This window comes from Dermochelys coriacea, chromosome 3 (genome assembly GCF_009764565.3).
Source record: "Dermochelys coriacea isolate rDerCor1 chromosome 3, rDerCor1.pri.v4, whole genome shotgun sequence".
NCBI classification, from domain to species: domain Eukaryota; kingdom Metazoa; phylum Chordata; order Testudines; family Dermochelyidae; genus Dermochelys; species Dermochelys coriacea.
Genome location: NC_050070.1, coordinates 175,205,011 through 175,231,541, shown reverse-complemented (window position 1 = coordinate 175,231,541; position 26,531 = coordinate 175,205,011). Strand labels below are relative to the sequence as shown.

At 40.7% G+C, this 26,531-nt stretch overlaps 1 protein-coding gene across 3 annotated transcripts in view; it reads right to left on the bottom strand.

Annotated features, from left to right (window-relative positions):
* LOC119853246 (cytoplasmic dynein 2 light intermediate chain 1) overlaps positions 1 to 26,531 on the bottom strand; it is a 133,202-nt gene that overhangs the window by 47,740 nt on the left and 58,931 nt on the right. The window contains exons 13-14 of one of the 3 annotated variants that reach the window (XM_043511880.1): positions 15,602 to 15,701; positions 12,542 to 12,775 (exon numbers count right to left, since the gene is read on the bottom strand). The exons of 1 other annotated variant lie outside the window; for it this stretch is intronic. In XM_043511880.1, coding sequence (XP_043367815.1) covers positions 12,759 to 12,775; positions 15,602 to 15,701 — 117 coding nt within the window. In that variant the 3' untranslated portion in view covers positions 12,542 to 12,758. Of the gene's footprint in view, positions 1 to 12,541; positions 12,776 to 15,601; positions 15,702 to 26,531 lie in introns of those variants that run through there. One more of the 3 variants, XM_038396095.2, reaches the window with a different exon arrangement.

The following is a 26,531-nucleotide window of genomic DNA, read 5'->3' as shown; positions in this document are numbered from 1 at the left end:
AACTTTGTGACTTTGTCCTGACCCATAACTATTTCACATTTGGTGACAATGTATACCTTCAAATCAGCGGCACTGCGATGGGTACCCGCATGGCCCCACAGTATGCCAACATTTTTATGGCTGACTTAGAACAACGCTTCCTCAGCTCTCGTCCCCTAATGCCCCTACTCTACTTGCTCTACATTGATGACATCTTCATCATCTGGACCCATGGAAAAGAAGCTCTTGAGGAATTCCACCATGATTTCAACAATTTCCATCCCACCATCAACCTCAGCCTGGACCAGTCCACACAAGAGATCCACTTCCTGGACACTACGGTGCTAATAAGCGATGGTCACATAACCACCACCCTATATCGGAAACCTACTGACCGCTATTCCTACCTACATGCCTCTAGCTTTCATCCAGATCATACCACTCGATCCATTGTCTACAGCCAAGCGCTACGATATAACCGCATTTGCTCCAACCCCTCAGACAGAGACAAACACCTACAAGATCTCTATCATGCATTCCTACAACTACAATACCCACCTGCTGAAGTGAAGAAACAGATTGACAGAGCCAGAAGAGTACCCAGAAGTCACCTACTACAGGACAGGCCCAACAAAGAAAACAACAGAACGCCACTAGCCATCACCTTCAGCCCCCAACTAAAACCTCTCCAACGCATCATCAAGGATCTACAACCGATCCTGAAGGACGACCCATCACTCTCACAGATCTTGGGAGACAGACCAGTCCTTGCTTACAGACAGCCCCCCAATCTGAAGCAAATACTCACCAGCAACCACACACCACACAACAGAACCACTAACCCAGGAACCTATCCTTGCAACAAAGCCCGTTGCCAACTCTGTCCACATATCTATTCAGGGGATACCATCATAGGGCCTAATCACATCAGCCACACTATCAGAGGCTCGTTCACCTGTGCATCTACCAATGTGATATATGCCATCATGTGCCAGCAATGCCCCTCTGCCATGTACATTGGCCAAACTGGACAGTCTCTACGTAAAAGAATGAATGGACATAAATCAGACGTCAAGAATTATAACATTCAAAAACCAGTTGGAGAACACTTCAATCTCTCTGGTCACTCGATCACAGATCTTAGAGTGGCTATACTTCAACAAAAAAGCTTCAAAAACAGACTCCAACGAGAGACTGCTGAATTGGAATTAATTTGCAAACTGGATACAATTAACTTAGGCTTGAATAGAGACTGGGAATGGATGAGTCATTACACAAAGTAAAACTATTTCCCCCTGGTATTTCTCCCTCCCACCCCACCCCCCATTGTTCCTCTGATATTCTTGTTAACTGCTGGAATTAGCCTACCTTGCTTGTCACCATGAAAGGTTTTCCTCCTTTCCCCCCCTGCTGCTGGTGATGGCTTATCTTAAGTGATCACTCTCCTTACAGTGTGTATGATAAACCCATTGTTTCATGTTCTCTGTGTGTGTGTATATAAATCTCTCCTCTGTTTTTTCCACCAAATGCATCTGATGAAGTGAGCTGTAGCTCACGAAAGCTTATGCTCTAATAAATTTGTTAGTCTCTAAGGTGCCACTGGTACTCCTTTTCTTTTAACTGGAAAGCGTGTATAAAGTAGTACAAAAATAAAGTGCAAGAGTCAAAAATTAAATTATAGATTCTTTCACGGAACACCTATTCAGATCGTGCGGAACACCAGTGTTCCGTGGAACACAGTTTGGGAAACGCTGAAGTAATTAAAAGCCCTGAGACATATGTAGCTAGGTAAATTTCTATCCAAGGTTATTCAGCCTTATCATTCTGTCTGCTTGTCTAAGTTATAAAGGATGGGGAGTGTGGTACACTTAAGATAATGAAAACTGCGTGATCATGGGAGACTTTAACTTCCCAGATATAGACTGGAGGACCAGTGCTAGTAATAATAATAGGGCTCAGATTTTCCTAAATGCAATAGCTGATGGATTCCTTCATCAAGTAGTTGCTGAACCAACTAGAGGGGATGCCATTTTAGATTTAATTTTGGTAAGTAGCGAGGACCTCATAGAAGAAATGGTTGTAGGGTATAATCTTGGTTCAAGTGATCATGAGCTAATTCAGTTCAAATTGAACGGAAGGATTAACAAAAATAAATCTGCAACTAGGGTTTTTGATTTCAAAAGGGCTGACTTTCAAAAATTAAGGAAATTAGTTAGGGAAGTGGATTGAACTGAAGAATTTATGGATCTAAAGGTAGAGGAGGCCTGGGATTACTTTAAATCAAAGCTGCAGAAGCTATCGGAAGCCTATATCCCAAGAAAGGGGAAAAAAATTCATAGGCAGGAGTTGTAGACCAAGCTGGATGAGCAAGCATCTTAGAGAGGTGATTAAGAAGAAGCAGAAAGCATACAGGGAGTGGAAGATGGGAGGGATCAGCAAGGAAAGCTACCTTATTGAGGTCAGAACATGTAGGGATAAAGTGAGACAGGCTTAGAAGTCGAGTAGAGTTGGACCTTGCAAAGGGAATTAAAACCAATAGTAAAAGGTTCTATAGCCATATAAATAAATAAGAAGAAAACAAAGAAAGAAGAAGTGGGGCCACTAAACACTGAGGATGGAGTGGAGGTTAAAGACAATCTAGGCATGGCCCAATATCTAAACAAATACTTTGCCTCAGTCTTTAATAAGGCTAAAGAGGATCTTAGGGATAATAGTAGCATGACAAATGGGAATGAGGATATGGAGGTAGATATTACCATATCTGAGGTAGAAGAAAAACTCAAACAGCTTAATGAGACTAAATCAGGGGGCCCAGATAATCTTCATCCAAGAATATTAAAGGAATTGGCACCTGAAATTGCAAGCCTATTAGCAAGAATTTTTAATGAATCTGTAAACTCAGGAGTTGTACCGAATGATTGGAGAATTGCTAATATAGTTCCTATTTTTAAGAAAGGAAAAAGAAGTGATCCGGGTAACTACAGGCCAGTTAGTTTGACATCTGTAGTATGTAAGGTCCTGGAAAAAATTTTGAAGGAGAAATTAGTTAAGGACATTGAAGTCAATGGTAAATGGGACAAAATACAACATGGTTTTACAAAAGGTAGATCAAGCCAAACCAACCTGATCTCCTTCTTTGAGAAAGTAATAGATTTTTTAGACAAAGGAAATGCAGTGGATCTAATTTACCTAGATTTCAGTAAGGCATTTGATACCATGCCACATGGGGAATTATTAGTTAAATTGGAAAAGATGGGGATCAATATGAACATCAAAAGGTGGATAAGGAATTGGTTAAAGGGGAGACTACAACAGGTCCTACTGAAAGGCGAACTGTCAGGCTGGATGGAGGTTACCAGTGGAGTTCCTCAGGGATCAGTTTTGGGACCAATCTTATTTAATCTTTTTATTACTGACCTTGGCACAAAAAGTGGGAGTGTGCTAATGAAGTTTGCAGATGATACAAAGCTGGGAGGTATTGCCAATTCAGAGAAGGATCGGGATATTATACAGGAGGATCTGGATGACCTTGTAAACTGGAGTAATAGTAATAGGATGAAATTTAATAGTGAGAAGTGTAAGGTTATGCATTTAGGGATTAATAACAAGAATTTTAGTTATAAGTTGGGGACGCATCAATTAGAAGTAACGGAAGAGGAGAACGACCTTGGAGTATTGGTTGATCATAGGATGACTATGAGCCGCCAATGTGATATGGCTGTGAAAAAAGCTAATGTGGTTTTGGGATGCATCAGGAGAGGTATTTCCAATAAGGATAAGGAGGTTTTAGTACCATTATACAAGGCACTGGTGAGACCTCACCTGGAATACTGTGTGCAGTTCTGGTCTCCCATGTTTAAAAAGGATGAATTCAAACTGAAACAGGAACAGAGAAGGGCTACTAGGATGATCCGAGGAAGGGAAAACCTGTCTTATGAAAGGACACTTAAGGAGCTTGGCTTGTTTAGCCTAACTAAAAGAAGGTTGAGGGGAGATATGATTGCTCTCTATAAATATATCAGAGGGATAAATACCGGAGAGTGAGAGGAATTATTTAAGCTCAGCACCAATGTGGACACAAGAACAAATGAGTACAAACTGGCCACCAGGAAGTTCAGACTTCAAATTAGACAAAGGTTTCTAACCATCAGAGGAGTGAAGTTTTGGAATAGCCTTCTAAGGGAAGCAGTGGGGGCAAAAGATCTATCTGGCTTTAAGATTCTACTCGATAAGTTTATGGAGGAGATGGTATGATGGGATAATGGGATTTTGGTAAGTAATTGATCTTTAAATATTCAGGGTAAATAGGACTAATCCCCTGAGATGGGATATTAGATGGATGGGATCTGAGTTACCCAGGAAAGAATTTTCTGTAGTATCTGGCTGATGAATCTTGCCCATATGCACAGGGGTTAGCTGACTGCCATATTTGGGGTCGGTAAGGAATTTTCCTCCAGGGCAGATTGGAAGAGGCCCTGGAGGTTTTTTGCCTTCCTCTGTAGCATGGGGCATGGGTGACTTGAGGGAGGCTTCTCTGCTCCTTGAAGTCTTTAAACCATGATTTGAGAACTTCAATAGCTCAGACATAGGTGAGGTTTTTCATAGGAGTGGGTGGGTGAGGTTCTGTGGCCTGCATTGTACAGGAGGTCGGACTAGATGATCAAAATCCCTTCTGACTTTAGTATCTATGAATCTATAATTTACTGTCATTTTTCCTGTGACAATTGATAGCAAAATTACAGTTACTTTATGGTCTACAGTAAAATGAACACAATGATGAAAGGCACTATTAACTTGTGCTTGGATCTACCAAAATATACCTATGTCTGCCACGTGTCCTGATGCATGCTTGGTCGTCAGCCTAACTGCCGCCTCTTACCGCCATTCCCTCCTTAGGAACTGAAGGGGTTACTCCAGAGAGGAGATAATTTACTTAAATCCTTTTTACAGAGAATTTCAAATTACTGCAAGCCCCCAAGTGGAGAGATAGAGGGGATTTTGGCAAACAAAAACATTTTGAAAAAAATCTTTCCTTACAGAAAAAGGAGAAGAGTTTCTGCTCCTAGTGTCAGTTGGAGGGACTTGCCCACATGATTAGTCTCCTGCTTACTCCATCTTAGTATATAGGGAAGGAGTCACCTTCAGGCAAGGTTGTCCCTCTCCTTATCATCTTGGCATAGACCTAAAAAAACAAAACAATAAACACCTGCCAGCCAGGGAGGTCCTGTGTCAGTCTGTGCCCCAATAAAATTCCCCCTTGATTGACATATATAAAAAAATCTCTCTCTCCACTAAGATTTTTGTCCCCTATTGCACCTACCCAGTGAATTGATTCCCTAAGAAGGGGGATGTAGAAAACATTCTGTGACCATTGCTGAGGTAGACTTACTTTTCAGGAACAATGGCAGGCAACTTACAGAGCTTCTGAGAGCCAGCAACCGCAAAGACTCACTCTGTCTTCTGTACAGTATACCTGTTTTGTAGACTGTAAACTCTTTCAGGCAGAGACTGTCTTTTTATCTGTTGTTGTAAGCCTCTTTTCTATACCTTGAGATGTGCTCAATCCTGACCACTCCCTCATGTCAGCCGCACAGGAAGGCCATGGAGGCCTTATTGAGAGGTCAAGTTAGGGAAGAACCAGGATGGAGCTGGTAGTATGAGGAGATCAGATTTGTTAGCAGGTGGTATGAGCCGGGGTGAGAAAAATAAAGATATGTTTTGTTTGGTGGAGGGGAAGTAGGAGCAGGAAGGGGGTTAAGACTCCTTCTGTGGAGTGAGGAAATTAATTTAGATGCCCCTTAATAGAGGGTACTAAGGATGTGTACACTCTTCTTTAGGACTATAACAGCCTGATTTTAAGCAGGGCCCCAATCCAACATCCTTTTTTGCACCCAGAATGTGCCAGTATAAAATATTGTGGGTACAAAATTCCATCTGTAATTATCTGCAGATAGTACTGATGTTATTAGGCATCCAACTACATGATTGTACCTCCATGACTAAATGACAAAATGCATCTGTGGGTACAAAAATGGAGAATGTTTTTTAAAAGTCTGATGCCATAATGCTTATTTTTATATTTTAAAATGCTCTCTTGCCTGTATTTGCACAGGACTGTAGGAATGAACCCTGATGTTTCCAGATTTGGATGTTTCTTTGCTGTTGTGTTAGTACCTCATATAATTGGTGAGCTACTAACACTTGTTTTGCTTGGTGTGGTTCAAAATCCAAATGTAGTCAACAGTGGAGTGCTGCTACTTAATGTAGCAGGAGTGCTAGTTGGAACTGGGCTTGTAAGGTAAGGAAAAGTATTACTAAATAATTGTGGTTTTAATGATAAAATAATGTAACTATAGAATAGTCTCAAGAATCTCTGTTGCTAAAGGTGAGTCTATGAGTGTGTACGCAACAAGGTAACAACTAGATAAAGTGCACCTGTAGTCTTTGGCAAGGCAACTATCTAATCACTGATCTTTTAAACCTTGTACTAAATACATGGGACATACTCAATCCTGACTTTTCCTACAGAACTGAAATAAGCCTAATGATAGTTAATGCCAAAGCCACTTCCTCACTGGAATGGCTAGACCTGATAAAGTGGTTCTCAAAAAAAACGTAAAGGAGTACTTGTGGCACCTTAGAGACTAACAAATTTATTTGAGCATAAGCTTTCGTGAGCTACATCGGATGAAGTGAGCTGTAGCTCACAAAAGCTTATGCTCAAATAAATTTGTTAGTCTCTAAGGAGCCGCAAGTACTCCTTTTCTTTTTGCGAATACAGACTAACACAGCTGCTACTTTGAAACCTGTCAAAAAAAAGTATCACTCTGTACCATATTTCACAGTGCTTTTTCTCCTGTAAACAGATTTCAGCTAAAGCTGGTTCTGCAAAGTAAAACTACATTAACACCCTCTTCAGTGCCCTTTTAGTCACTGTGAAATTTAGTGAAGGGTTGTAGTTTTGTTATGAAAGTATTTCCCACCACCTTAGTTCCGTGCCTTACTGATCTCTTTGAGTGAGAATGTGCGGGGTTTTTTTACCATGTTTTTTAGTACACACAGTGCTAATTAAGACTGTGAATCTCTTCATTGTCTGTGAAGAGACTCAATATTGCCAATGGGTCTTGGATTGCTGGACATTTCTGCTGCATTTGCTGTGTTGGATGATAAGGAGTTGGTTGGAATCTTTGTATGAGAGACAGGAAGTGCATACATTTGCTGAGTACAGTTACACTGAGCTGATCAAAGACTCTGTTTTGATTCACGTTATTCTTTGTTTTGCAAGTATTTAGTAGTCCTCCAGGCCTTAATATTCACTTTGCGTCTACTTCAGAGGAAATGAATTGAATACACATGGTAGACTTTTGTTATGTAGATAACACTGATCACTCCTAATAGTTCTTCCATTGTCATTTTATTAGCTTTTTTTATGACACAGCAACATGAATATAAATAAGTTGTAAAATTAATTGCTACCATACCCAAACAATTCATTACTGTATATCCTGATACCGTTAATGGTCACTGGTCTTCTTAATAGGTCCTTCAACATTTCCCACAAATACAGTTTGTACTTGAAAATTGTGCAGGCAAATTAAGAACACTCTCTAAAATGTGAGATGTTGTAAGATGCTGAAAGGAACTGTGCAGTTATTATAAATTTGGGTAGTACTGGTTCTTGAAATAACAGAAGCCCAATTTAACTAGTTTTTGTTTGTTCAAGGCACACAGAAAACATGCCTACACCTTTTAAAGTTCTAAGTTACCTTACATTCCAAAAATACAGCAGTGAGGTTCTTGCAGTCAATGAATTTTATGGATTAAACTTCACATGTGGTAAGTGTTCACTGAGCCTTCTTAAACCCTTTGTAAATCAGTTTAATGAAATATATGTTTAAATTTTTAAACATGCTAACGAAGAGTACTTGCCTATACCTTTCTAAGCACCCCATACAACTTACAAATACAACATAATTAATAACTGAGCATAACAATTAATTATAAGGCAGTATAAAGCAGTAATACTTATTATAACCCACTACTAGCAAACCATGCCATTCAAAAGCTTGAATCTCCCTCTCCTTCCAACAGTTCCCCACTCTTCAACTTCCACCACTTCCTCACACCCACGGGCTGTTTTCTTTCCCAAGCATTTTAAAAGATGAGCTTTGCAGCAGACCTTGAAGGTCATAAGATTTGTGCTATTTTGGACCATATAGAGAAACTAAATCCAAAGCTGGGGATCTTTGGAGATAATGCCCTGTCAGCTGCGATTTCTTGTTCATATACATGGGGCATCAGCTTGAGCACCTCTGCTAATTTCAAATCTAGAGGTAATGCACCATGAGAGAGGTATTTAAGTTAGGCAATAATCTGTTTAGGGTTTTATAGGGAGGACTATGGCTCATAGTTGAAAATAACTGATGTCAAATTAATCATTAATTTTTGATAGTGATTTTTTTCAATTATGGATTTTTTCAGTATGTTCTCCAGGCAGCCTGGCTCCACTGCCCAGGCCTCCAATCCTGCAGTGTTGTCTAGGGGGCCTTTCTCAGTACTACTTCCTCCCTGTGCCACGGAAGGAAGGCACACCTAGCTTCAGCAATTTATCTCCTTAGACCTTGGTTATTGCACTATTATTTAGGCATCCAAGAGCATCAGCCTACACTTCTGGTTTCCCTTGCTTTCTGACTGCAAGTTCTGGTTCCCCAAAGCACTACTGCCTGACTTCACAGAACAGTGAAGGGAGTATCATCCTTCAATTAAGTCCCCCTTGTGGGATAAGGTAGAGTGCAAGAGGAAAGTGCAGGAAGCTTCCGGAAAGAAATGAAGAAAAAATAATAGGCTGGGCACCTGGCTCTCGCAAAATGGTGAATTCTGTGCAAAAAATGTCAGTTTCTGCTATTGTGGAGTTCACAAGGCCCTGAGCAAGATTAACAGGACAACTCACACCACCAAGCTATTGTTTTACACTTGCTGCAAATTTAGGAAGAAAACAGTGCAGCAGTTTGCACAGTTCACATTTCCACTGTTATCTCCAACTATAATGGCTAGAAACAATTTTTGAAAACAAAATCTCAGATTCTGGAGCAGTGTTGTGACAGGGGTGTGTGATAGGATGTACAAACCCCATACTGGGCAGCAAGGGGTTAATGAATTATTTTGGGCTCAGCCAGCCCTATCCTGCCACACTTGCAGCAAATACTCCATCTGCTGGAGGAATTAAAAGATAGGGAATAAGCTCACTGGGGTAGCAGAGCTAGAAGAGAGCAGACTTGCAGCTGACAGCTCCAGCAGAGCAGAGGGAAGCCTAAGCACTCTGACACAGCTGTCCAAAGGGACCCACCCCCAGCGACAACCCGAGAAGGAAGTTTCCTGAGGACATTGGTAACTCCCTCTTACTTATTTTGGTTTGGATTTCCCCACAAGGGGAAAATCTTAGACTAAGCTGACAGAGATAGGGGGTGAAGAAGAAGGGAGAACAAGAGGAAGACACCCAGGGAGGACAGCCTTAAGCAGCCTTGGTTGCCAGACTACTGGTAGCCAAAAGGGCCCTGGTTGGAGCCCCGTTAAGTGGAAAGGCCTGGGCTCCCCGTCCCACAACCCCCTGGGCTGTCAGGGGTTGTGGCTATGACCACTAGGCTATGCTTCCCAACTGGACCCCAAGTGAGGCCCATTACAAGGGGTGAAATTCTCCAACTATGGAACACATGGGACCCTGTTTATAAGTGAAAATCAACACCTTTAACATCTCCTTGAAAGCCACAGACAGTGCAGATCATAGCAAGATACTACATGCTCTAAGCGGACTGACACATTATATGCTAGCTTCAGTTTTGGATGGTTCTAAAATGTAGTCCTATATAGAGCATATTGCAGTAACGTAACCTTGAAGATGTCAAAGGCATTCATCGCAGCAATGATAATAATACCTTGCACTTTTATGTAAGGATCTCAAAGTATTTCATAAATACTAATAAGCTTAAGTCAAACACTTCCCAGTGCTTATGGGTCCTCGCAGATAGCATATTTGATGGGCCTTAAATCTTCCATTTGGTGTGAGTGAAATGGAAGGTTCTAGTGACACTTCATTCCTCTCTTCAGAAAATGCAATGTAGGTTAGACACAGAAACATGAAGAATGCCCCAATTTCCCATATACAGAAGATTGGCTGGGATGGGCACTGGGGAGCTCCTGGGAAGCCTGTAGGGGAAGGAAATCTACCTGCCCAGCCACTCTGTGGGTATTACTCCAGTTTCAGGACCACAGTAACCACTGCAGCAGCTGTATGAGCTGTGGTATTTGTATTGCAAGAGATCTGTCAATGTGCTCTCAAGTTTCTATGGTGAAGCAATAAGTCATTGCAGAGCTGAGTTCTGAACATACAATTGTATAGCCTCTGCCCAGAATCTCCTGGAACACAACTGTTCTCCACTATGGACAGTGCCCTCCAGACCCACAGGGGAACAGGAAGGAGTTGTGAACATATATGTTATATTAAAATAAATTGTAAGGCCAAGTATATTAAATAAAATTGAGTTACAGTAGAACTTGGGATCCAGGTGTTTAAATCAGTGCACCACTTACAGTAACCAGCCTGCATGCTCTATAATATAATACAAAACTTTTTTTTTTTTTGCAGGTGGCTTCAATGTTTCTTCTGGAGTTGGCACATCATGTGTTTTCCCTCAGGGCATTCAGTTCATTGAGACAACCTTTCCTGGTGCAATGTCCAGGTTCACAACAGATTTCTTAATGCTATATGCTTTCCTACCTGCACTTGTCATTCTAGCAATTGTGAGTTTTAAAATAAGAGATATAATTATTGTCAGGCAATAAAAATGTTAGCAATTCAAAACTGGCTGTACAGTACTATATACCAAACCTTGCAGTATTTGAAAACATTATTTGGGCAAAGTAGTACCCATCATTTTGTTGTTTTTCTAAATTATAGCAAGTGAGGAGTGAATTACATTCACACTATTCATATCTTTTTCCTTTCAGTTAACAGTTTTAACTCGTGTTGGAAGCAACATGTTAAATACTATGAACAAAACAGTAAACACACTTAAAACTAAAAATTTCAGTTTATGAAGTACACATTTGGGTATTTTTTAATTCATAAAAATATTTTAACATATTTGTAAGTGCACTTAATAAAGAGGTGCAGACATGGGAACAAATGTCATTTGCTTTGTTAGGGATTATTCTTGCAAGTTTGATGACCAAGGGGCACAACAATATTTCCTCTAACAGCTGTACCTCACCTTCCCCACCCTGTCCCAAAATAAATAATTTAAAAATATCAAAGCATAATGTAATAGACATGGTAGTTCCGTTGTATGACAGGACTTTACTTTCTTCGGTTTTCAAGTTATTAATGCAAAGGGTGGAACTAAGATATTACAAGTATGAATTAAAGTTGAATATATGTGAATCTGTATATAAATTTGAGCTCAGAAATTGTGAAATTGCTCAGCACTTTTGACCAAATATGTTACATATAATAAACTATAACATTCAGAGAAGGAAAAATTCATGTTAGATCATCCTGCCCAGTCCCTTTCCAGTTCAGGATAGTTCACCAAGGAATTTTCTTATGTGCTCTAGCCCAGTGGTTGTTCAACTGTCCATTTTTGTGGTAAGATGACATACTGCTCATGGGCCAGCTCTTGTCTCAGTACCTCAATTGTCTATTGTTTGGTTCTCAAAATATTTCATCCTGCTGATGGACAAAAGGCTGAGCTTTACTGGTTTATGTTAAGTTTGACTTTCTCTATCAATGACATTTCCATCTTTTCTAATTGCACTAGAAGACTATGATATTGAACATTAGGAATAATTTTCTACCATTAATCTAAATTTCCTTTTATTAATGCACACAAATATCCCACAATGTGTGTATGAAGGGGTGGGGACTTATATTTACTGACTGTGTAACACCTTCATTAAATTAGAGCATTAAACTTGACAACCATAACAAACTATCACTTCCAGGATGGGTAGCAGAACGGTTCTCATTGTCCAGAAATCATAACAGTACTCAATCTTACTGGTGAGCAGGAGCCACAACATAGCTCTATGCAGAATGGGTATAGTCTTTGCGAATGTTCTCCTATACAAGATTAACAGAACCTGGTTTTAACTACATTATATCAGGCAGCTTGTGTGAAAGTCTCTCTCTTGTAGCACTTATCTATTAATGGGTTAATTAGTACGTAAAATATGTATCTGCAAACTGGGAAACATCTGACTCTGTACACATTATATTTTGTGTACACAGGTACAGCTCTAGGCTTGCAATAATATGTTTGTGCCCTTAAATGCATATTTTATGTAGGAACTTAAAAAACCCAACAAAACATATGGCCTTAAGAGTCCTGTTCTTCATATTTAAACCCATCTATGTGAATAATCTTTTTTAAATTTTTCAAAATCTACTTGAATCTGAGGATCCAGGTTTATTTTCTCACCAGAAAATACTTTCAATTCACATGATGTTATAAATTAAGTTAAATTCATGTACTAAGTTTTTTATAATTTAATAATAGATGCAATCATGCTATATTAACTGTTTATTTATTGTATGTTTGCAATTTGGTATTACATATTTTTCCAATTGTATAAAACACCAGTTTCAATTACTTTGTATAATACTCAGAAATGATGATTGATCTTAACATGTACAAAACATAAAATTAAAATCAGTGTGAGAGCTAAACACTTATCTCAATCAAGATTCAAACGCCATTTCTTTCCAGGATTTAGAGGCATTTCTCTTATATTGTTCTAGTTCCTAAAACATAAACACATACCAAAAACACTTAGCATAACATTCCCAGTAAAATAATAATAAAATGCATACAGCTGTAACTTTCCAATATACATGCAGTTTAAGGTTTCTAGCTATGTTTCTAAATCATACATTATCAAATTTTGAAATAGTACAAGAAGAAATTTTGATCACATCTTACTAAAATTAAAAATGTTTAGCACTAGAGGCTGACTAAGTTCATGTCAGGAGGGAGATCTAGATGTGATTTCCTCTCCTAGCTATTCACTTGCCAGGCCAGGTCAGGCCAAGCCCCAAATTGGAAGCACTATTGAAACATGGAAATTTGCGGGTATATATTGAATATACTTTAACTTTATTGCTTTGTTTGTGTCACAGAGCCCTAGATTACAATGGCAAAAATAGTTTCTTATGCACAGTGGGCCAAAATTCAGGACTTTGTCCATTCCAAGCAGTGTCACAGAGCCCTAGATTACAATGGCAAAATAGTTTCTTATGCACAGTGGGCCAAAATTCAGGACTTTGTCCATTCCATACAAGGTACTGTCCCTGAGACTCCTATGGGGGAAGGAAGCCATTTCACAGAGATTACTTTAACACATGACTGAAGTGATCCCTCCACAGCCCCAAAGACTTCAATTGGTGGGGGGATGAGGGGGGAAGAGGGGGTGTTGCACACTTATGCAGAAGACCAGCTGAGTCACAAAACTGTGGATCCACTCTGTTACCCATGCTAATTCATTAGGATCCTTTACAAAGCTGAAGCTTCACAGGGGGATGTGCATTCCCTCCAAATCAAGCCCTAGGCCCTCTTGTATGAATTGTTCTGCTAGCGATAACTCTGTGGCCATGGAGATGAAGCTAGATTTCCCTCTTCATTAGTATGCTCTGTTTTGGCCAGAAAGTAGTAGCCTGAAAAATTTCTTAAAAGATCACAAAGGATTTATTTGACATGTACAGGAAGATTCTTCCCTCTATATTAATTTGTTTTTAATCAGCTAGTCTGAATAATCCTTTTATGGGCAATATTTTAGTTGAATGAGATATGTACATCTGAATGTAAATATAAGCAAAAACTAAAGATGTAGCATTTCAGAAGAAGTAAATCCCTGTGAGTACTGGGAAAGCTTTAGGAAAAAAGCTTTGAGGAACAGATTATTAAGAGCAGTAATAAAAGTTGTTACTGTGAAGATATTAAAAAGGCAGGCACTTAGAGGCAATCACCACTACAGCATAAAGAACAATAGCCGGTTAGACAGATGGACCTACATGACTTTATTCCATCCAAAAACATTACTATGAATTTTGAAGCATATAAAAAGCTTTAGAAACATTAGCAGATAACAGTTTTTATCTTTTAGTTTCATGCAGTGATGTGTACCGTATGGCATCATAGTTCTTAAAGATTTATGAGCAGAGTTATTTAAAAGTCACTATGTCTTCTTTACATACACATGACTCCAAGTTAGCTAAAGGATTGTATTATTCTAATTTCAGCCATATAATTTTAGGTCTATCGTTATCTACTGTTTGCAATTTCAAAGATCAGTTATCCACCTGCTACTGCATTAGAGTAGCATGTTTAGCTACACCATACATATAAAATTCATTATGCTGGAAATTCCCATTTGCATTCAATTAGTTTACATGAAATTTTGATATAGCACAATTATAACTCACCAAACCACTGTAGTGTTAGTTTTTAAGCTAGCAAAAAGACGTTTCTGCTATGTTTGCAAGGAAATACACACTGCATCTGTGTTTTATGTTACAACTCTAACCTGAAGCTAGCTGCTTGGAGTCTGAAGGAGGAAAGTCAGTGTGATGGCTTCCTTTTCTTGACTAGGATCTCTTCTGAAACTAAATGCTCAAGCTATAAGGAACCAAAAATCTACTGAGCCTTACCTCCCATTCAATCCTACTGCAATCACTGGGGTTGAATGGGCTGCAAGTCAAAACAGAATTTTGTGCAAGCTCTTGTCATAGCTTAAGAATTCATGCAAGGGCATTTGGTATGGCAGTCTATTAAAGGCAGCCATCAAGTAAGATTCTGATTTAAACTGGCATAGCTCCATAAACTTCAAGAAATAGATGTTGATTTGCTGAAGAGCAAGCCCTTCTATTTAAGTGAATAAGGGAATTTACAGGCCTGTTAATAATCAGTTTATCATGTTTTAAGAAGAAAAACAAAATAAGGCAGAGAGAGACAGAGAATGCACTGGATTTCAGGCATCCTTTCTAAAACCAGACAAAGGGATAGAACATCAGTGCTAGAAACCTTTGCAAATTCCAGAGCCAGTCTGCAGGAACCACAGTTCAGTAACTCTTGTAAATGTGACTGGCGGCGGGGAGTTCCAGTAGCTTGTGGGGATGGTGTGAAATCAGAGAAGAAAAGGTGAACACAAACCAGTGATTAGTATGAGGATTGAGCAAGTGTCATATGAGTGCTATCTTGATTTTAATGGAATGGATAAGATAAAACAATAGATGTTTCACAGGAGTTATTCAGGCAAATTGACATGAAAACCACACTTGTTTGCGTTTAATAGAAATGATGGTCATGAGGCTTGTGAGAATAATGGGAGGCATAAGCTAAAATGATATAGGAATGGAGAAGATTTCTCCTAAAAAGTGAATATGGAAATAAAATATGAAGTAAATATATGCCCCCTTTGAGAAAAATGTACAACCTCAGAATCTTGAATCTTCTTTTAATATAGATTTTTAAATCTATTTTTAGTGGTTAAATCAAATATTATTTCAGTACAACCTAACTAATCTGTAAACCTGATAAAGTCACACAACTAAAAATTCTCTCTCCATACTTACGAAAGCCAGCATCTTTCATTATCAAGGGAGCCAGCATGCTGGCTGATGCAGATTCTTCAAACCCTTCGTTTTCCCGGAGGTTTGAGGAATTTTCCAATATCTTCAGGAAAATAGGTTTGTAATAGTATTTTATAGTGCTTTGTAAGAAGAGGTGCTGCCATTTGCTCACCAAAAAAAGATTTTGAAGATAGTGTCTGATTTTCAGGGAGGTGTTGTTTTGTGTGTCTGATCTTGGTTAAGCCACTTGATCTCCATTTGCTTCAGTTAATCACTGCAGTTTTTTTAAATCATATTCTTCTAAGAATCAATTGTTCAGATCTATTTATCATTTAGGCACATTGGCTCTGATCTGTAAAAGGTATTTAGGTGCCTCAATCCCTCTTTAGGCACCAAAGTCTATAATTTAGGTGCCACTGACATTTTCAAACTAACTGCTCAGCTGCTGCCTTAACCCTGCACCTTGGCTGAAAATTCTACTGGGCAGCAGGCTGCGTAAGGGCTAAGGGTCTGTATTAAGAGGAGCTACACCTAAGTATCTTTAAGAAACTGAGCCTCCCTGGGTCCCTGTCTATTGGTTTAGTCACCACGCCAAGGTGAATAGTAAAGTGATAAGAAAAGGAGTACTGGTGGCACCTTAGAGACTAACAAATTTATTTGAGCATAAGCTTTCGTGAGCTATAGCTCACTTCATCGGATGCATTCAGTGGAAAATACAGTGATGTTAACTCTAAAATATTATTTATACAGATTTATCAAAATACAGCTTGCTAAAAAATTAAAAATCTCAGAGTCAAGTGTTAAGTATTAAGGCCTCTGTAATAAGACATTTCATGATAACCTATGCACCTTTCCAAATAAATTAATGTGAGTCATCAAGATGCGCATTTGGAAGAAGTCCCTTGAATACAAGCAAACATTACAACATAAACCTAAAAGCTATTAGCAATTTAAAATTCTAAGTACAGCTAACACACATACACAAGTCTCCATTATGATGGCACAACACTAGTATTTAGACACTCACTACCTACTCAGGAAGTACAGCAACAGAAAATTCAGGGTACCGCAGGACCTTCCAAGAGATCAATCCTATACCCCACACCTGGAGTGACCTTGAATAACTATACTGAGGTAAAAATTATAGTACTTTTCTGCACTAGGATTTTACAGAGATGACTATTCAAGTTACCTATCTTGATGTAAAAAACATCATTTTTGCAGTGAAAAAAAGGTCTTAGAACTTCAAGTGCTGTTAGGTAATGCATGCCTCTTCTATTGTGAAGAATTAAAAACCCATGGAATATTATAACAACCAAACTAATGCAACAGAACCTTGCTAATTTGCACTGGTGACTAAGAGACCCCTTGCAAATGTAAGTCAGTTTTGAAAACTAGCAAGTGAACAAATTTAAAAAATACTCTCTTCCGATATTTTTGTCAACAGATATTTAGCTTTACCTAATTATAACTACAATTAACAGTAAACTTAATAAATGTAAAGAATATTTTGTAAAACTAATGAAATATGGCAGTGCAGAATCTGCTACTAAATCTTTGCTGAATTGTAAGAAGATTCCAGCAATGGCTCTGTGGATATGGGGAAAGCAGAGGACGTGATATACCTTGACTTTAGCAAAGCTTTTGATACGGTCTCCCACAGTACTCTTGCCAGAAAGTTAAAAGACATATGGATTGGATAGACTATAAGGTGGACAGAAAGCTGGCTAGATCGTCAGGCACAATGGGTAGTGATCAACGGCTCGATGTCTAGTTGGCAGCCGGTATCAAGCAGAGTGTCCCAGAGGTCGGTCCTGGGGCCAGTTTTGTTTAACATCTTCATTAATGATCTGGATGATGGGATGGATTGCACCCTCAGCAAGTTCGCGGATGACACTAAGCTGCGGGGAAAGGTGCATATGCTGGAGGATAGGGATAGGGTCCAGAGTCACCTAGATAAATTGGAGGATTGGGCCAAAAGAAATCTGATGAGGTTCAACAAAGACAAGTACCGAGTCCTGCACTTAGGTCGGAAGAATCCCACGCACTGCTACAGGTGGGGGACAGACTGGCTAAGTGGCAGTTCTGCAGAAAAGGACCTGGGGTTACAGTGGACAAGAAGCTGGATGAGAGTCAACAATGCTCCCTTGTTGCCAAGGAGACTAATGGGATATTGAGCTGCATTAGTGGGAGCATTGCCAGCAGATTGAGGGAAGTAATTATTCTCCTCTATTCGGCACTGGTGAGGCCATATCTGGAGTATTGTGTCCAGTTTTGGGCCCCCCACTACAGAAAAGATGTGGACAAATTGGAGGGAGTCCAGCAGAGGGCAATGAAAATGATTAGGGGGCTGGGGCACATGACTTACGAGGAGAGGCTGAGGGAACTGGGCTTATTTAGTCTGCAGAAGAGAAGAGTGTGGGGGGGGATTTGATAGCAGCCTTCAACTACCTGAAGGGGGGTTCCAAAGAGGATGGAGCTAGGCTGTTCTCAGTGGTGGCAGATGACAGAACAAGGAGCAATGGTCTCAAGTTGCAGTGGGGGAGGTCTAGGTTGCATATTAGGAAAAACTATTTCACTAGGAGGGTGGTGAAGCACTGGAATGGGTTACCTAGGGAGGTGGTGGAATCTCCATCCTTAGAGGTTTTTAAGGCCCAGCTTGACAAAGCCTTGGCTGGGATGATTTAATTGGGGTTGGTCCTGTTTTGAGCAGGGGGTTGGACTAGATAATTTCCTGAGGTCTCTTCCAACACTAATATTCTATGATTTTTGGTGCAAATTAGTGATGTTCCAATCTATTTTACAAAATCAACATTAGAAAAGGAAGTATCTGATTATCTGATGAGAGTTTCAAACATATGGCTATCTGGTATAGTAACCTAGATTGGAGCATACTTGGCAAGTTACTCTCCGTCATATCTTTACACCAATGGACAGGCAGAAAAAATATTAGGAAAGATATCTAAATTATTGTTTGCCACACCACTTTTTACAGTTTGCATGCTAAATGCTGGGATCCTGAAGCCTGTCAATGCAATTAGCACAGAGGCAGCTCATACAAAATCTGCTTTTCTACTTCTGTGTGCCTTCTCACCATTCCATTCTGCTGCCTGATGCTACCATGAAAACAGAGATCATTTTTGTCAAAAGGGTTCTAGTAGTTGAAATTTAATCTTTGTTGCACATTTGTAAATAGAACAGTTATTTACACTATAGTAACTGGATCTTTAAGATGTGTTGTCCACATGTATTTCACTTTTAGAGCATATGTTCCCCATGCACGAGACTGGAAACTTTCTAAAAAGCAGTGTTTGTTGGGGCTGCACCCTCTAGCACCCCATAGCCATAGGATTAAAGTGACAGGTCAGCTTCAGCCATTCTCTAGTTCCTATACTAAGTGTGGAGAAACTACGGGCCGCATCCGGCCCATCAGACATTTTAATGAGGCCCTCAAGCTCCTGCCGGGGAGCGGGGTTGGGGGCTTGCCCTGCTCGGATGCTCCAGCCGGGGAGTGGGGTCGAAGGCTTGTCCCACTCTGCGCGTGCTGTGGCTCTGCGCGGCTCCCGGAAGCAGCAGCATGTCCAGCCTTCTACGCATAGCGGCAGCCAAGGGCTCCGCATGCTGTCCCCACCCCAAGCGCCGGCTCTGCAGATCCCATTGGTCAGAACCATGGCCAATGGGAGCTGCAGGAGCAGCACCTGCAAATGGGGCACCGTGCCTCCATATAGAAGCTGGAGGGGGAACATGCTGCTGCTTTCAGGAGCTGCGGGGGCGGTGCATGTGGATGGGGCAGCGTGCTGAGCTGCCTGGCTGTGCTACTGTGCCTCCATGTAGGAGCTGGAGGGGGGACATCGCGCTGCTTCTGGGAACCGCTTGAGGTAAGCGCCTCCCATAGCCCACACCCTTTCCTCCTCCTCCTCCCTGTGCCCCAACCCCCTGCCCCGACTTCAATCCCCCTCCCGCCCTCCAAACCCTTCAGGTCCCAGCCCAGAGTACCCTCCTGCACCCCAAACCCTTCATCCCCAGCCTCACCCCAGAGCCCGCACCTCAACCCCCAATTTCATGAGCATTCATGGCCCATCATACAATTTCCATACCCAGATGTGGCTTTCAGGCCAAAAAGTTTGCCCACCCAGTCCTATTCTTAAAGAATATAAATTGACAATGACTCAATAGTAGCAGGAAAGGGGGGGGAAGTTGAGGAATACATGTGGACAAAACATCTCAAAGAACCATAGTTATTGTAGGGTAAGTAACTGTTACTTCTTACAATAACTTTTCATATGTATTCCACATCTGGTGACTCACAAGCACTAACTCATGTCCTGGAGTTAAGTCAACCAGAATTATTACTTCAGGACAATTTGACCAAAGAAGGCATTTGACCTGGAGCCCTTTACCAAGGAGTAAAGGTGTGAAAGTGTGAACTGAACTCCAGATAGCAACTTAACAAATCTGTGAAATTGGGATCCCTTGCGGTGATGCACCAGAGGCTGCCTAGCTACTGGTGAAATTAGTCCTAACCGGCCAAGGCAGGTCTAAAAGGCCCACCTAGTAGTGCCTCAAGATGTCCAAAACCCATTTTGATAATCTTTGAGTGGAGATAGGTTGCTCCTTCATTCTGTCAGCAAAGGATAGGAACAGTCCAGAAAAATTCCTGAACAGCTTCTTTCTGTCCAGGTAATATGAGAGACACCTGACAATGTCCAAGATATGAAATTTGGTTTCTCCACCAATAGTCTGATGCTTGGGAAAGAAGACATGTAGGTGAATCATGTCATTAAGATGAAAGTCAGAAACCACTTTAGGTAAGTGAAGTCTCAGCCACTTTGTCTTTGTGGAATACTGTGTATGGAGGCACCATAAGGGCTTGAATCTCTCCTATTCAGTTGAGGTAATGGTCACTTATAAAGACTGTCTTCACAGACAGACTGTACAAAGAATTGGACACCAGGGGTATGAAGGGAGGATCCATCAAATTTGTTAAAACAATGTTGAGGTACCAGGAGCATGGGGTCTCTCTCATTGTAAGGAAGTCTTGATCAAGCCCATTGAGAAACTTAGGCATGGTTGGATGAGAGAAGACAATATGGCCTTCCACAAACAGGTGATAAGTGGAGACAGCCAATAGTGTACTCTACTGAAGTGATCTGAATGCTCTGAAGTGAGCAGATAGTCAAGGATGGCAGCAAATGGAGCTCCTAAAGGGGTTTGCTGCTTCTCTATAACCCAGATAGGGAATCTCTTCCATTTAGCAATACGGGAGCTGAATCTGTGATGCTTCTTGTTCAGGTCAGATATGAACAAGTCTATTCTAAGGTCCCATTACTGTCACGGACCAGGATGTAGGAGGGTCAGGTCTAGTGGTCGGAAAAAGGCAGGCAGAGGAACAATCACAGCTGTGGGCATAAGCATAGAACAGCCAATGACCAATTACCACTGCTGGGCTTAAGAGCAGTCAGGGCAATTCCCCCAGCGAATCAGGTGATCTGGCCAATTAGGGTTTCAGCTGCAGTTAGCTAGCTAATCCCGGGCCCAGTTGCAGCCCGTCATTCCTGACACTACCTCTCCCAGCATCACGGGTGCCTCCTAGCAGGTCTAGGGCCTGGTTTCTCAGGATGAGCCCAATGGAAGTTCTGTAGCAGGTCCAGGATGTGAATGTTTTCAACCAGTTCCCAAGATTGGTCGTTTACACTGCAGCTCTCCCAGTCCACCAGGTACAGGAATTTTCCCTGAACTCACCGAGAGTCAAGGCATTGTAGGTCTAAATATTCTTCTTGTCCTCAAATGGTTATGGGCACTGGTGGTGGGTTGGAACATTTTCAGTTTTGTGCTTAGGGAGGGAAATGTGAAATACCAGATGGATCTTGAGCTAAGCGGGTATTTGAAGCTTGAAGGCTACAGGACCAACTTATTCCAAGATTATGAATGGGCCCTGGTACTGTTGATTGAGTTTGGCTGACAGGCGGGCCAATGTGAGGTTCCAGGTAGACAACCAGACATTGTCCCCCATGGCTAGGCTGGGGGAAGTCCAACGACCCTGGTCAGCATGATGTTTGTAAGTTTCCCTTGTGTATTTCAATTGCTCCTTGAGCTCTGGGTGTACTTGGAACAGGTGGACAGCCCAGTCTGCAGCTGCATGTACTGAGGCATTTGTGGGTACATCAGGATCAAACCCAGGAAAGAAACTGTAGCTTGCCAAGAATGGACTTTGTTAGGTTGAGGCATGGGTTGCATTGTTGTAGGTGAATTCCAAATAGTGGAGCAGAGAAAAACAGGCATCCTTTTTGGAAATTCAAGAAACAACATGTTCTAGAATCTGGTTGACTCATTCTGTTTGCCCATTAGTCTGCAGGTGGAAGGAAGACTAGGAGAGGGACTCTCTTCCACCAAAAATGGTGGCATCTTCCACCAAAAATGGAGGGCATCAGTCTGACACGATGCCAATTGGTAGCCCACAGTTGTGAAAGATATTCTACAGGAAAAGGTGTGCTATTTCTGGGGCAGTAGGGATGCAGTGGCATGGAACAAAATGTGCTGTTTGGCTTGGGAGATCAACCACAACTAGAATCATTGTGCACTCGTGATAGCAAGGCAACTTCAAAATAAAGTCTATAGATTCATTAGGCCAGGCTAGAGGAGGAATGAGCAAAGGCTGGAGATGGCCAAGCGGTTTTGAGCACAGGCTCTTGGTTCACAACCAAAGATCACAAGCTCTTGCATACTCCTTGATGCATACCTGTAGGCCAGGCCACCAGAAACTCTGCAATATCAGGTCCCACACCTTGGATTTGCCAAAGTAACAAGTGAGCAGCATGTCATGACATAGTTTGAGGAACTGGAGTCAAGGTTGACCTGCCGGAATATAAATACAATCCTTGTGATAGAGGTGATCCTGCAGTCTGAGTTCAGAGCCAGACTGGGCATCTATGTTATCCAGATCTGGCAGATCATGGTCACAAAGGGGACATGGGCAGCTGAGAATGGATGGATGGATGACATTAGATTGCTGTCAACTGAGCCATTGACAAAGTTGGACTCTTTAAAGATTGTAGAGGGAAGTTCCTCGCCAGGCTCAAGGTCCCCCTCTTTGAACAACAGGGGATCTACTTTCTCATTTCTAGCCCCTGAGTGATAGATTACAACAAAAGGACAAATTGGGCAAAAAAGGAGATACCAGTGGATCTGACATTGATTGGGGCAGCTGGCTGACTGGAGGTACTCTAGGTTCATGTGGTCCTTGAGAATTTGGGCTGGGAATCAAGCTTCTTTCAGGACGTGATGCCATTTTTCCAGTACCATCTGGACTGCCAATAACTCCTTGTCCCAGACGTTAATTTTTTTTTTAAGTCCATGGTCATCGATACCAGCCTCATTAGTGGCATTCAGAAGTTGAGTGATGGTCTTATGGTGGCCACTTACTGCCAAAGCGTTGGTGGAACCATTCTTGGCCTTTAGCTGCTTCCTCTGCTGGACCTATTTAGTGCTGAGTATGAAGGTCTGCATCTCCAGTCACTGTGTGATGAGTGCTCTTTGTGGGCTCTCACCTCTGACAACTGAGCAGAAGATGAGGGAGGCTCTGTCTGACTCTGTAATGGACAGTGGCATTTCTTCAATGCTGAATAATCTCTGCAACCTGGAGTGGACCATCAGCTAATGGAGCATTCTGAAAAGCAGTAGAATCTGGTTGGGTAGATCTCTCATCCTCATAAGTTGATGACGCCTACATGGAAAAAGAATTTCAGGAGAGATTCCCTGGAATTTTGGGACCTTTTAGGAAAGGAGCAATATATAGAACATTTACATGGTATATGTATGTATGATATGTATCACTGACCATAAAAATGCAATCTACGTCAGTCAATATAATGGAAATACAAAACTAAGTACACAACTGCAAACAATATATGCAATCCAGTATACATTAGAAAATACAATCCAGCATATAGCAGAATTATCAGCTATCCCAATAATCAGAGAAGTTCAAGACAAAATCGGAAACAGTGTTTCAGAAGTATGTCACAGTAAGACAACATTCAACCAACATGAAAAAAAGAGAAAAATGTACAAAATAGGGAACAAATTTATAAAAATAAAGGTCTTTAAGAAAATGCAATGACTCAAGAGGAATACTATAGTTAGAAGGTTTTTCTTAAAATGTTAGTGTTTAATCAAGAAAGTAAAATAAGCTGTTATAATGAGAAATGAAATAGCAAATTTTATTTTCGGGTAAAATTCAGTCTTAAGACCACCAACACCCTACTGCCCATGTGACCTACCGGTCTCCTAAGTGACCACTCATATAGCCCCAAGCTACAAACATGTGGCAGAATTTAGAAAGACATTATATCCCATTACAATCACTTATAGATTCATAGATACTAAGGTCAGAAGGGACCATTCTGATCATCTAGTCCGACCTCCAGCACAGCGCAGGCCACAGAACGTCACCCACCCACTCCTATGAAAAACCTCACCCATGTCTGAGCTATTGAAGTCCTTAAATCATGGTTCAAAACTTCAAGGAGCAGAGAAGCCTCCCTCCAGTCAACCATGCCCCATGCTACAGAGGAAGGCAAAAAAACCTCCAGGGACTCTCCAATCTGCCCTGGAGGAAAATTCCTTCCCGACCCCAAATATGGCAATCAGCTAACCCTTGAGCACATGGGCAAGATTCACCAGCCAGATACCCAGGAAAGAATTTTCTATAGTAAATCAGATCCCATCCATCTAATATCCCATCCCACTTGAGCTATCCAATCCCCAAACTACTACACCAAAACACTCAAGATGTTATAAAAGCATAATACACTTCCCAGCTGCTTTATTACCTTCACTCCTGCAGATAGCTACTCTTCTTCCAACTTTGTCCTTCCTTCTTCAAACTTTGCTCTCTGTAAATATCTTAAAATTGCTACTGCAAAAATATTTTCTCATCTGTCCTTCCAATCATGCACTTCTCTTTTAACTCCTTCATTTGTTTCCTCCTGTCTTTCATGTAAAATTCAAACTTCTTGTCTTCATCTTCAAGAACATGCACAACTATATTCCTGTTTACATATCTGCTCTCATCTTTTCATACTTTTCCCAAGCCTATTTTCCTTGGTTTCCCTCTGTTCTCTTGTGCCCTCTTCCATGCTGCCTTCTACACTTTGATTGGTATGTGGTAGATAAAGCATGAGGCTACACAGTGAATGAGAACAATAAAAAGAAATATTGAGCAACTACCTATTCACTGAGGCAGAGGGGTCTTGGGGAAAAAATAGTATGTAATCACATGACTAAAATCTGTTGTCTCTTAATTAGGGTGACCAGCTAACAACTGTGAAAAAACAGGATGGGGGTTGGGAGCATTAGGCGCCAAAAAACGGCACTGTCCTTATAAAAATGGAACATCTGGCCACCCTACTCATGATGCATATATACATAATACATATAGTTTTTTAATGTAATTTCCTAATTTAAAAAACCCTAAGCCATCTATTCATGAGTAGGTTTCTCCCTGATTTTTACAAATCTGATAGACTCAGTGCTTAATGATGAAAACAAGATTATCATGATCATGAATCAGTGAAAATACAATTTTCCCCTCCCGGACAAACTGGACTTGTAAAAGATGGAGATTGAACTCCACTCATTTGAAAGATAAACATTTTCAGAACTAAGTCACAGAAGACATTTGTTTTTTCCCCCTAAACAAATGACACACTAGAGATATCCCGATCCACCCCTTAGGATACATAAAAGCCTTTATTAGGGGGCAAAACCATTTTCTTCCCAGAAGGTAGAAAGAGTGATAGACAGTTCCTGGAATTAACTGAACAACTTAAAGCTATGGATTTAGAATGTACAAGCTACCCCTCCAAATAAAAACAAATCTATAAAAATTAATTATTGTTGGTATGAAATAAATGGACTTATTTCTGCACAAGCTGAATTTGCTCTTTTTAGGCTTAAACACAAACACACAAGTCAGGGGAGAGAGTGGAGAAAATTCTCACATACAGATCAAAAGTGAGAGGTCAAAGGTCCCAAATAGCCTCACTTAAATCAGAACAAGGGCAGGTTATTACTAATCAAAAAGAGATCAATGATCAATTTTTGAAATTCTACAAGGCTCTATACAATTATAATTCACCACCTGCCCCAGAAGAACTGAGTACTTTTGTTAAATCTCAAAAATCTCAGAAAAGCAACAGCCCAGGATGGCCTTTCCCTTGCAATCAAAGGAACTAATCAAGGCTATGGGGAAAATGAGTCCGAGCAAGACCCCTGGCCCTGATGGCATACCCCTAAAATTCTACCAAAGTTGCAAGGAAACTCTGACTCCTATGCAATTATACATTTATGAATATCTTTTAAAAGAAAGGTACCTTACCTCCTACGATGAGGGAAGCCCTAATTACTGTACTGCTTAAACTATGTAAGGAGGAACAAAAGTGTAATAGCTAGATCCATTTCTTTAATCTATACTGATATAAAATGCTTGCTAAGAGGCTTGAAAGAGTAATAAGTTATATGATTCACCCCGTCAGGTGGGACTTCTTAAAAAATCCAGAGTTCAGACAACACACATCAGCTAATTAGCATTATGGCATTTCATAAGCATTTTAGAAATTTCCATGCAATCATTCCACTCGGTGAAGAGAAAGCCTTTAATAGAATGAACTAGCAATATCTGTTTTTCATCCTGGATAAATTTGGTCTGGGGAAATCATTTACTTCATGGGTAAAGCTGTTACATCCCAGTCCCAACTCTTGTATCCTAAGAAACAGTACAGTACTCAAGCCATCTTTGATCTGTTTCGATGAACTAGACAAGGATGCTTCCTCTCCCCTCTCTTATTCAACCTAGCATTAGAACCACTTGCAATATTAATTAGGGCACCCCAAGTCATTCCAGGAATCAAATCAAGGACTCAGGAAACAAAAA